At 49.5% G+C, this 13008-nt stretch overlaps 1 protein-coding gene across 4 annotated transcripts; it reads right to left on the bottom strand.

Annotated features, from left to right (window-relative positions):
* Positions 1-333: 333 nt before the first annotated feature.
* Positions 334-5246, bottom strand: LOC122382215. Of its 4 annotated transcripts, none has more exons than XR_006256638.1 (4): positions 5201-5246; positions 1071-1194; positions 827-974; positions 334-657 (listed from the first exon to the last, which is right to left on the bottom strand). XR_006256638.1 is itself a non-coding variant. In XM_043367260.1 (3 exons), exons 1-3 carry the CDS (start codon positions 1149-1151, stop codon positions 554-556), a joined length of 333 nt encoding a protein of 110 aa, XP_043223195.1. In that variant the 5' UTR covers positions 1152-1227; the 3' UTR covers positions 334-553. The 4 variants fall into 4 exon arrangements, 1 of the variants encoding a protein (XP_043223195.1); XR_006256639.1 differs by having other exon boundaries at positions 1071-1261; positions 5201-5235; XR_006256640.1 differs by lacking the exon at positions 5201-5246 and adding an exon at positions 5106-5125.
* Between the last annotated feature and the right edge of the window lie 7762 nt (positions 5247-13008).

Raw genomic sequence — 13008 nt, 5'->3', positions numbered from 1 at the left:
ACTCCACGCTGGGGCTCCTAGATTTTCGCGCCTGGTGGGGGAGGGGCTGAACCGTGAACCTCCCAGTGAAGGGGCTGAACAGCCCCCCATCCCCGCGATTTCAACTCAGCTCCTTGACTAGATGTGTTGGTAGTATTAGAACGAGTATTAGAACTCTAACTGAGACGAGGCCACTTGAAGTACCTGGTGCCCTCACCCTGCTGACCTTGAAAGACACGAGCCTAAACTTTTAGTGTAGCACAGATGCATGCTAAGGCGTGCCAAAGAACGGCGGCGCTACCGTCTGATCGCTTTCAAAATGACCTCACTCTATTTCTCGTCAAAAGCTGTAGCTTGATCACCAGGGTTCTATATTTACTTTGAAACTGAACACGCCCAGCGCTGGTACACACGCGGAGCGGCTTCACATGCGTATACACTCGGTCATCACATGTGGGCATTACACGAGGCCCGGCCGAACAGAACTTGGTGCCGCTAGCGGCCTGGTAGTGCACGGTCAGGCACGGCTCGAAGCCGACGCCATTGACGACGGCGAAGCGCTCCATGTCCTTGACTAGCTGTGCGGGACCGATGCGGTCCACGAAGCGGAAAGGTCCGCCGGTGAGTGGCGGGAAGCCGAGACCCAACACGCTGGCTCCGAGGTCGCCACGTCGAGACCTGTCAAAATGCGGTGCACTTAAGGCCTACAACTGAGGCAACCACAATCACGAGTCAGGTTAATGGTGGCAATACGATTAATACAAATAGATTAAGCTAAATAAATCAGGCTATGAACTGAATAATTTGAGTCACATCCACCTTCTCAGCTAGCAATGTAATCTCTCACCGACGTCGGGCTCGTCTTCCATAGCCTGTTCGGTGAGCCCCAGAAGCCGGGCGCCATCCACAGAGCGGGCGACGAACGCGTCGGCGTACTGGGCCAGACCGAGAGAGCGCAGCCAGCCGCCCACCGGAACGCAGCTCCATTCAGAGACCTGACAAAGAACGGAACGGTCACTCTACCTGTACCATAGCATTGCAATATTTTCACTGTCCACGTAGCCATCGGGAGTCGGTGTGCCGAACCCTACCTGTGTGGTAGCAGCGCGAAGCGGAGCGCTGGGCGTCGGGTCCACCACGACCGGCGCCGGCACTCCCACCGGCCACTGCATCACGGCTCAGTCTTAACAGCCTAATATCAGCAAACATCCGTCTCTAGAAAACCAGCAGCACGTGAGTACCGCTAGTAGCCCTGTGGTGCTCGCAGCAGCGTCAAGCTCTCCTGGCGACCGACGAACAATGGACGGTCAAAGAAAGTGAGGGCAGGAATATGGTCAAGGTGGGATCAGATATACAACTTACGGGAGCTGACAGGAGCTGCCAGGAGCCTACGGCAGCTGTCATGAGCTATCGTGAGCTGCCAGGAGCTGAAAGGAACTTACGGGAGCTGAAAGAAGCTTACGGGAGCTGCAAGGAGCTTACGGGAGCTGACAGAAGCTGACAGGAGCGAGGTTACAGCTAGGCGAGGTCACAAAAATCGGTATAGGTCACAGGAAAACAAACGAATGTCACAAGTAGTCACACGAAGACGACGGGTCCTACGAGGTCACAGGAAGTCAGGCGAGGGTGGGAGAAGCCACTCAAAGTTCAGCGAGATAAAAGGAGGTTGAGGAAAGCTCACGTGGTCATGCGAAGTCTCTAGAGGTCATATGAGATCACAAAGAATCAGTAGAGGTCATCACAGAGCTCAACTGAGGGTCATTTGGGACACGTCAGGTCACAGAGGTCAGCTTAGGATCATCAAAGAGCTCAATTGGAGGTCATCTGGGACATATCAGGTCACAGAGGTCAGCTTGGAGTCATCAGAGCTCAATAGGAGGTCACGGAGGTCATCTGGGACACGTCAGGTCACACAGGTCAGCTTGGGGTCATGGGAGAGGTCACTTAGAGGTCACAGAGGTCATATGGGACATGTCAGGTCACAGAGGTAAACTTGGGGTCATCAGAGAGGTCACTTAGAGGTCGCAGAGGTCATATGGGACACGTCAGGTCACAGAGGTCAACTTGGGGTCATCAGTGAGCTCAATTGGAGGTCTTCTGGGACATATCAGGTCACAGAGGTCAGCTTGGAGTCATCAGAGTTCAATCGGAGGCCACGGAGGTCATCTGGGAGACGTCAGGTCACAGAGGTCAGCTTAAGGTCATCAGAGAGGTCACTTAGAGGTCGCAGAGGTCACACGGGACACGTCAGGTCACAGAGGTCAACTTGGGGTCATCACAGAGCTCAATTGGAGGTCACGGAGGTCATCTGGGACACGTCAGGTCAAAAAGGTCAACTTGGGGTCATCACGGAGCTCGATTGAAGGTCATGGGGGTCATCTTGGACACGTCAGGTCACATGTCAGCTTGGGGTCATCAGAGAGGTCACTTAGAAGTCGTGGAGGTCATATGGGACATGTCAGGTCACAGAGGTCAACTTGGGGTTATCAGAGCTCAATTGGAGGTCATCTGGGACACCTAAGGTCAGAGAGGTCAGCTTAGGATCATCAAAGAGCTCAATTGGAGGTCATCTGGGACATATCAGGTCACAGAGGTCAGCTTGGAGTCATCAGAGCTCAATTGGAGGTCACGGAGGTCATCTGGGACACGTCAGGTCACAGAGGTCAGCTTAAGGTCATCAGAGAGGTCACTTAGAGGTCGCAGAGTTCATATGGGACACGTCAGGTCACAGAGATCAACTTGGGGGTCATCAGTGAACTCAATTGGAGGTCATCTGGGACATATCAGGTCACAGAGGTCAGCTTGGAGTCATCAGAGCTCAATTGGAGGTCACGGATGTCATCTGGGACACGTCAGGTCACAGAGGTCAGCTTAGGATCATCAAATAGCTCAATTGGAGGTCATGTGGGACATATCAGGTCACAGAGGTCAGCTTGGAGTCATCAAAGCTCAATTGGAGGTCGCGGAGGTCATCTGGGACACGTCAGGTCACAGAGGTCAGCTTAAGGTCATCAGAGAGGTCACTTAGAGGTCGCAGAGGTCATATGGGACACGTCAGGTCACAGAGGTCAACTTGGGGGTCATCAGTGAGCTCAATTGGAGGTCATCTGGGACATATCAGGTCACAGAGGTCAGCTTGGAGTCATCAGAGCTCAATTGGAGGTCACGGAGGTCATCTGGGACACGTCAGGTCACACAGGTCAACTTGGGGTCATGAGGGAGGTCACTTAGAGGTCACAGAGGTCATATGGGACATGTCAGGTCACAGAGGTCAGCTTGGGGTTATCAGAGAGCTCAATTGGAGGTCATCTGGGACATGTCAGGTCACAGAGATCAGCTTGGAGTCATCAGAGAGGTCACTTGATGTCACAGAAGTCATATGGGACACGTCAAGTCAAAGAGGTCAACTTGGGGTCATCACAGAGCTCAATTGGAGGTCACGGAGGTCATCTGGGACATGTCAGGTCACAGAGGTCAGCTTTAGGTCATCAGAGAGGTCACTTAGAGGTCGCAGAGGTCATATGGGACACGTCAGGTCACTTAGAGGTCGCAGAGGTCATATGGGACACGTCAGGTCACAGAGGTCAACTTGGGGGTCATCAGTGAGCTCAATTGGAGGTCACCTGGGACATATCAGGTCACAGAGGTCAGCTTGGAGTCATCAGAGCTCAATTGGAGTCACGGAGGTCATCTGGGACACGTCAGGTCACACAGGTCAACTTGGGGTCATGAGGGAGGTCACTTAGAGGTCACATAGGTCATATGGGACATGTCAGGTCACAGAGGTCAGCTTGGGGTTATCAGTGAGCTCAATTTGAGGTCATCTGGGACATGTCAGGTCACAGAGATCAGCTTGGAGTCATCAGAGAGGTCACTTGATGTCACAGAGGTCATATGGGACACGTCAAGTCAAAGAGGTCAACTTGGGGTCATCACAGAGCTCAATTGAGGGTCATCTGGGACACGTCAGGTCACAGAGGTCAGCTTGGGGTCATCAAAGAGCCCAATTGGAGGTTACGGAGGTCATCTGGGACATGTCAAGTCACAGAGGTCAACCTGGGTCATCACAGAGCTCGATTGAAGGTCATGGGGGTCATCTTGGACACGTCAGGTCACAGAGGTTAGCTTGGGGTAATCAGAGAGATCACTTAGAGGTCGCAGAGGTCATAGGGGACACGTCATGTCACACAGGTCAACTTGGGGTCTTGAGGGAGGTCACTTAGAGGTCACAGAGGTCATATGGGACATGTCAGGTCACAGAGGTCAGCTTGGGGTTATCAGAGACCTCAATTGGAGGTCATATAAGACACGTCAGGTCACAGATGTCAACTTGGGGTCATCACAGAGCTCAATTGGAGACCACTGATGCAGCTGAGACACGTCGGTCACAAAGGGCAACTTGGAGGCACGTCAGGTCACAGAGGTCAACTTATGGTCATCACAGAGCTCAACTGGGGGTCTTCTGGGACATGTCAGGTCACAGAGTTCAGCTTAGGGTCATCAGAGAGATCACTTAGAGGTTACAGAGGTCATATGGGACACGTGAGGTCCCAGAGGTCAAGTTGGGGTCATCACAGAGCTCAAATGGAGGTCATCTGGGACATGCCAGGTCACAGAGGTCAGCTTAGAGTTATCAGAGCTAAACTGGAGGTCACAGAGGTCATCTGGGACACATCAGGTCAAAAAGGTCAACTTGGGGTCATCGCAGAGCTCGTTGGAGGTCGTGGGGGTCATCTGGGACACGTTTTTAGAATCGGGAGAATTTTTTTGGGGGGATGACCCTTGCAGCGTCCAAGACCGCCTTTCTGGATTCGCCAGTAGTTGGTGGAATGGTGTTAGGCTACTTCCAATTCCTGAATACCCCAATAAATGTGAAATAGCATATTATGGACCATTTTCAACACTCTTGCTGCCTCGCTGGCATGGATGGAGGCCTCATAAACGACCTGTCAGTTCAAGCTCTATAACTTGCATTAGCATCAATGGATTGCAACAAAATTTTCAGGATCTCAAGTTCAAACAATTTTACACGTACCACGTAAATTTCGAGGCAATGACCCGAATGACCTGTGACCTATTCGGTATACCCCAAGGCAAGGTCAACTTGCGACACTGACACTACTTACGACTGCTATTTCAATTTTGTAAGTTGTGTCGCAAATCAGGCAACGTGCAATACATTAAAATTACATTAACCCACACCAAAACACACTATACCTACCAAATCAAGTTCTTCAGCACCCCTAAGGCCAGTGCACTGGCACGGCTCTCTCTATCGTCTGGAGGTTTCGAAAGATGCTCTCCAGAGATGGCGCTAGTAAATTTGGCTGACATGACGTCATGCTAAAAAGTGATGGGTTTTGTGAGAGCAAATGTAATAATAGTTGAAAATTTTGTACTTTTGCTTAATTAAGAAAAATAAATATACAATTGTTCAAAACAGTGTTTTCCTCATTCAACCTTCATTGTTTTAAGAGGAATATAGACAGTTTAAATATTTTTTCTTGACTGCAATTCGCACACGCACTAAATTAAAAGCTGGAGTTTTGTGCGTTCGTAAATCGTGATTTGAGAAAATAAGTTGACAATAATCTTTTGCACTTTTGCTTTACAATCATTTTTCAATGCAGATAAATGCATAAATTATTCGAAAAAAGGCATATCTTTGAAATATTATGATTTTCCACAAGCAAATTTTCCCAAAAACTTGAACTACTTACAACTGACGAACGCATCCAATAATCTGGATGTCTTAGGATGAGTTCGTCATTTTTTTCCAAGGAAATACGATACAGTTCAAGCTACTTTACCGATTTATTAGGGTACTTTTGCCAATGAATTAATAAATAAATGACAACAATCAATCTCATTATCAACCATACTCGGAAGAATTTTCTTCGCATAAGCGCGAACACATCCGCGCTTTCATGAAAAGTCACGCCTGTAGATGTCAGGACTGCTGCTTTATGTTTCGCAAGGTGGCGCAGCGCGCAGGGTACCGACTACCGAGGCTGAGGTCTCCAGACTCTCCACCACGATTTAACTTGGAAATGGCCGATGGGGAAGGTCTCACCCAAAAACGGACGCCCTTTTACACAACTGCATAAAGAGAATGAATTATTGGCATAGCTGACCACACGTCCCCTCCCCCTCTCCGCCCCAGCTCAATAGGAAATATCGCCTATTTTCCTTAGTCAGTTATATTCTGACTAATTTCTCACTCTTCCCAGTACACCTTAACATGCATGATGCAGATGTCCACTGCGTAAGTCGTGTGCTTCCGTAAGTGTGCCAACTGTATAGTGTTGCCTACACTCTACAGTGCCTACTGCTTCCCCATTGTCGTTATAATTGGTGATTCTCAGGTCAAAAGTTACACAGTGGTCTCAGAGAACAATCGTTTCAACAAATTAACGATTCAAACCGTTGCATTCTACTGATATTCCGGTCAGTTCTGCTACTAAACGATTCCGGCAAAACACTCTTTAGGTTATGTATTAGCGAACCACCAAACAAAATTCGCCCAATCAATGGTCAGTTATTACTGCTGGGCTGAACCGTCATACGCTATATAGCCTATTGCAGTCAATATTTTCAGAACGATACTGACTGACGAAACACAACGTATTCGCGGATTCGCACATACGTTGGCACCCAGGTGGCCTGTCAGCAGCCGCACAAATCCGCACAGCGCAGCCGGGATTTGACATTGAGATGGTACACCGTAAAGCATGCCTTTCCACACAGGCACAAGCACAGGGACACAAATTCTCAAAATCCAAACTTATTCCAATACTGGTCAATTACGAATAGGCATAAAGTTTTGAGGTTTTCTCATGTTCATTCTTCTTTCAACACACGCGGCAGACTGCAGCAGCTGCAGAACATCTCACAGAGCTGCGCTGGATGCAGTCATGAGCTGGGACACGGTTTGTGACCACTGACCAATGACCGATCGGGGGTGCCAGCCTCCTCCCGGCACGCGATGCACTGGCCGCCGCGCAGTCGATGTCGGGGCACCGCCGGCATTCGCCGACAGGGTTCCATCCGATTCGGTGTATTGGTGGCAGCCCGAACAGTGACCCACGCGAAGCTGGCGGACGTCGATGGCCGATGAGCGATGCCCTTCCGCGACCGGCGGTGGCAGTCGGTCCCACATCAAGAACAGATACCAGTCATGCGGTCAGTCGGCGACGGCGCTGTCGCGAGCCGATCTGATGGTCGCGCGGTGGGCGTTGCCGACGTCCACCGGGACCGTCGACTGGGGGAGCGCGGCCGCCTCTTGGCCGCCGCCTCTGGTCGGCGAGCTCGTTGCGCTGTGGGACGGCATCCACTGCAAGTCGTTCACTGTGAAGCGGTCGTTTGACCGGACCTGGCAGGCGGGGAAAGGGGGCCTCAGATGAAGTAAAACCATCCCTCAGGCCAGCTTGAACTGGCTCTCCACCTCACCATGTTAGATAAGCGGACACCCTCGTGATCATTGCAGCGATGATTGCCAATTGGTGTGTCATTATGGGAGAGGATGCCAGCCTCCTTTGCAAGATAGTCTGCCTTTAATATAGTGCAGCCCGACCCATTGCCTGTGGCGCAGACTGGGCTTGATAATGCAGTGCAGGACACACCAAACGTAAGCGGCCATCTGTACCCCCTGTGCAGTAGGGCTGACTCAAGAGCCCAGAGTTGCCCTCCCCCCACCATTCTGTGCACGTGATAACTGGATGGGACATGCCATGGTCAGCATCTGTTCAAAAGCTGCCCTAAGCATGTAAAGCTCCACTGGCATGCTCAAGCATGGTCACAGTCAGTTCTCACTTCTCAGTTGAACCTCCAATGGAAACCCATCACAAAGTAGAGATCAGGGCACCTCTCACACTGCAGCACACTTAACAACTGAGGCACCATCTCATCACTTGCAGGTGGTTCTTGCCAGGAGCAATGCCAGCCACGCACATCAGGTGATAACAGCAGTGTACAACTGCAATCTACAAGCATCCATGTTCTTTCTGGTTTTCTCCTGTTGAGATCCACTGCCATGCATGAACTTGATGGGCTTTTGTTGCGCTCCTCCCATGTGCAGACAGGTTTCTGCTGAAACAAAGCAAAGCAAATGTGATTAATAATGGCCCTAGCATCACTCAAATGACGTTGCATGTGATCTCTTAGTTTATGATCAATCGCGTTTGGAACAGAGTGAGAGGTTCTGAAGAACCGTACCAAGAACAGAGGTTTGAGTTCAAATACTGCTAGCATGCTGCTGGTGCTGGTACCGCAGCGTGCAGCGTTCTGGGATGCTGTCATAGCTTAGCATCACAGTGAAGTTTGTTGACACTGCCATGGAAACCCAATGCTCTGACACACGCAGCGCACTGCAGTGCTGAGCACTGCAGTGCGTGCTCTGCCGTGAAACTCCACCCATGAACGTTGGTTGCATGACCAGGATGGAGCAGTGTGGCAGACAGTGATTTTAATTTTAATTGCACTTCCTAGAGATTAAAATGTTGTTGGTGAAATTGCTATTCATTATTCCTATTACCATTGTCTAAATTTCACATTTCAAGACAGTATCAGCATTGACATGTTATATAAAATAAGGTTTAGACTTCAGGTGGTCCCGGGTTCAGCTATTAAGTAAAACAAGGGCAAAAAATTGTCAAAATTTAAAAAAAATACCTGCCTTCATCAACACCTCATCTAATCTAACCTCATCCTCATCTAACAAGGCCCTAAAAGCAAAAACCGTTTGAATAACAATGCAATATTTTGCAACCGCTGCACCATTACTGTCACGTACGCTATCCCTAGATTGGTTGCTGGTAAGTAGTGGTTGTCGTCATCAACTCGTCATGCAGCAGCTGATTGGGATGGGCGGGGCCTATTTTTATCCAGGCGATAGAGAGAGCCCACTGGCACGGGGCACGTCCAAGGTCAAATCGGGCTCTGGTATTAACTGGATAATTCGCCAGCTGACGCCGTATGGTGGCGCTAGTGGAGCAGCACCATATGACGTCAGCAGAAAACACCGTGAGCAGCTATGAAATGGGAACGAGCACCACGGAAATATCGAAAGGTGATGGACATGTACTGACTTTGGTCATTCAAGTACCACCAACACCATACAAAAACCATATAATATTATCAAGACTGATTCTGGAATCGATTTGTTCGGGTATTTAAAACACACAAAAAATGTTTGTTACCGAATTCTGAAACAGTATAAGGATATTCTTGTTCCTTACTTTTGCCTTGTGGAGTACTTTTACTTGCTTTCTAGTGCGCCCATCACTATCTTGAAATCTGGATTGCAACGCTGTAGGAAAACTTTATTTCATTTGTCATTTCTTCCACTTTTGAGCAGTGATAATTTATTTGGGTTTATACATTCAATAATGAAGACGGCTCCTAACTTTTTAGGGATCTGCAGTGGCTCTGAGAGTAAAATCAGATATTTTCTAGAAACTTGAGGCCACTATTTTCTTATATGCTAGATAATATACAAATATTGACATGTAAAGAATGATACGGGTGTATAATTCTGCATAAATATCAATTCAAAGTATTTAAATTTTTCAAGAACCTTTTTAATTCTTCCATAATGACTTCTTTCAATACAAGCTGGAAGCAATTTCAATCAATAAAGCAGCACAAGGCAGTACATTGAGCTACAATGATCCATAACCAATCGGCACCTGCAATTTGATTGATCTTCGAGATGTACCCTGCCTGTTTCCTGACTTTCCCTTTTCGTTGTACTGGGTGAAGTGAATATTCTGTGAATATTCTTCTGACAGTCAGTTTTTAATCCTACATTATGTTGTCAATCAGATTTAATTGGTTCAAAAACCGTCGTAGTCCGTCTCATTCGCAGTCTACATCTCCACATGCGCACCCATACATGCTCAAAATTTTCACTACGTATGTACTATGTACCCTGCAGCGTATCCTGATGAAAAATGTTTTGTTGAAATCAGAGACACTTCCCAAGGTAGGCCATAGTACATGGCCATATATTTAAGTCAAAACAGATAAACAGATAAACACAATTCCAATCATCAAGTCAACCAGCATCGACAATCTGCACATAAGTTCTAAACCTATTGTAAGACTACTTTGTATTCAAACTTTGTATTGCAGAAGGGTGGAAGCTGCATGGAATTATGCGACAATTTCAGCGTGCATCCACGCTCGAAAGAGCAGGGTTAATTGTAACAATGTCAATACCATAATAACGTAATTGTAGGTGTTGTGATTCGGTTGTCTCTTGTCTGTGCTGGCCATTGCGCGGGCGGTCCAGCGGCGGAACTCGGCTTCGCCGCCGTGGCGCGCTGGCAGTTGCTTCTTCTTCTTCTTCTGCATCCCATTGCCAACCCGCTCAGGGGGGCGGCGGCGCAGGCGGGTCGAGCGGCGGCTCGGTCCGCCCAACATCCTCGATGAAGGTGACGACCTTCGTCGCCGGGCCGCCGAGGACGTCGACCAGGCGAGGGTCGACACCCCAGCGGCGGCGGCGGGCCGCCTCATAGGCCGGACAATCGGTCAGTAGGTGCGCCGCGCGGTCGGGCTCCCCGCACGCGGGGCATTCGTCGTCGGCTTCCGGGCCAATCTTGTGGAGCGTGTCACGGGTCAGCGGTGATGTGCCGGTCCTCAGCTGGGACAGCGTCACCGACCCCAGCGCGCCAGGGAGTCGTGGCCAGGCGTGGGGTCCGGGTGCGGGTGGGCAGCGGTTGCCCTCTGTCGCGACAGCTCCCGGACATGGCGCGTGACGGCGGCCCGCGCACTCGACAGGTCGATCGGTGCGCTGTCTTGGTCGCCCGCCGTGGCCTCGCCAGCCAGGAGGTCGGCGGTTTCGTTGCCGTCCAGCCCGGCATGGCCTGGCACCCACTGGAGCACCGTCTCGGTGCCGTTCTCGGTGAGGGTGCTCAGCACTCAGCAGCCTCCACACCTCGGCGGCCAGGGCCATGGTCTGGTTAGCTGGGCCGCGGCCAAGTAGTTGGAGCCCAGACCTTGAGTCGGTGAGGAGGCGGACCGACTTGGTCGATGCCAACTCCCCGTCCTCCAGGCCGGCCACAGCCGCGAACGCCTCGCGCATGGCGGTCAGTTCTGCTCTTAGGCTGGAGCAGACCGCCCCTGCAGGAGCGCGCACGGTCTCTTCTCTGTTGAGGTGGTGGAACTGGATCAGCGCCTGCGCCGCCCTGTTCCGTCCGCCGCGAGCCGAGCCGTCCGACCAGATAGTGACGTCCGGGTGCGGGAGCTCTGCAATGGCTCGCAGGGCAGCTTCCCTGCGGACTGCAGGCGGGTCCGACCGGCGGGTGGCCACGGGCAGGTCCACCCTGAAGGTGATGCCGCTGCGGTGGCCCAGCCATGGCGGGTCGCAGCTGTAGAACGCCGAACCTGTAACACAATAGAATTGCAATTGTAACAAAGACCTGCATGGTCAGCACACATCTGTCATCTGCAGTGACTGTCATCCCAAGTTGGTATGAATTGGCACAAAGTTGGGTCATGGTAGCACTAGCAGACGTAGCACAAGCTGTTGTGATATGCCATACCGTAGGACTAGGTCGTAGGTTGTAAATTTTAGGTTTAAGGCTGTAGGTTGTAGGTCAGGTTAGGTAAGGTTTGGTTAGAAAGACCCATTCTCGTGCATCGGGCAGCTTGTGCTACATCTACCTTACCAATACCCAATTTGGATTCCCAAAATTGATGGCAAACAGGCTTTTTGTATAACAAGTGTGGTTAATTGTTCTAATCCCCGCTGCAATGTGAGGGTAACTGCTTTTCTACAATCACAAAATTTGAATTCATATAGGTAGGTGTTTACATGTTCAGAAAATGATACAAAATATGACACGATTATAGCTGCAACTGGATAATGGATACCAACCTCAACTAAAAGTTTCTGCAGCCTTATAACCTAACAAATGACTAAATTGCCAAAATAAATCCCTTAGTACAATAGCTTGACTCTAAAAAATAACAGAAATTTTGCATGCAGACCCTCTGAAATGGGCTCTCTCTATCGCCTGGATAAAAATAGGCCCCGCCCATCCCAATCAGCTGCTGTATGACGAGTTGATGACGACAACCACTACTTACCAGCAACCAATCTAGGGATAGCGTACGTGACAGTAATGGTGCAGCGGTTGCAAAAAATCACATTGTTATTCAAACGGTTTTTGCTTTTAGGGCCTTGTTGTTTAACCCATCTCTGTTTGATTGTATTGAGATATGTGATTTTAGTAGATGAGGTGTTGATAAAGGCAGGTATTTTTTAAAATATTTTTTTGACAACTTTTTGCCCTTGTTCTACGGGCAAAAACCCGGGGAACCCGGGGCCACCTGAAGTCTAAACCTTATTTATATAACATGTCGATGCTGATGCTGTCTTGAAATGTGAAATTTAGACAATGGTAATAGGAATAATGAATAGCAATTTCACCAACAACTTGTTAATCTCTAGTAAGTGCAATTAAAATTAAAATCACTGTCTGCCACACTGCTTCGATCCTGGTCATGCAACCAACGTTCATGGGTGGTGTTTCATGGCAGAGCACTGCAGTGCGCTGCGTGTGTCAGACCATTGGGTTTCCATGGCAGTGTCGACAAACTTCACTGTGACGCTAAGCTATGACAGCATCCCAGAACGTTAGCACGCTGCGGTACCAGCACCAGCAGCATGCTAGCAGTATTTGAACTCAAACCTCTGTTTTTGGTACGGTTTTTCAGAACCTCTCACTCTGTTCCAAACACGATTCATCATAAACTAAGAGATCACATGCAACGTCATTGGAGTGATGCTATGGTATGCCGTAGCTACCAGTGCACACAGTGTCTGGATGGTGAAACAGGGCCATTATTAATCACATTTGTTTGCTTTGTTTCAGCAGAAACCTGTCTGCACATGGGAGGAGTGCAACAAAAGCCCATCAAGTTCATGCATGGCAGTGGATCTCAACAGGAGAAAACCAGAAAGAACATGGATGCTTGTAGATTGCAGTTGTACACTGCTGTTATCACCTGATGTGCGTGGCTGGC

The sequence above is a fragment of the Amphibalanus amphitrite genome, unplaced genomic scaffold (assembly GCF_019059575.1).
Source record: "Amphibalanus amphitrite isolate SeventyFive unplaced genomic scaffold, NRLGWU_Aamphi_draft 000135F_arrow, whole genome shotgun sequence".
NCBI lineage: Eukaryota > Metazoa > Arthropoda > Thecostraca > Balanomorpha > Balanidae > Amphibalanus > Amphibalanus amphitrite.
The sequence above is the reverse complement of the archived record's forward strand: the minus strand, read 5'-3'. Positions and strand labels throughout refer to the sequence as shown.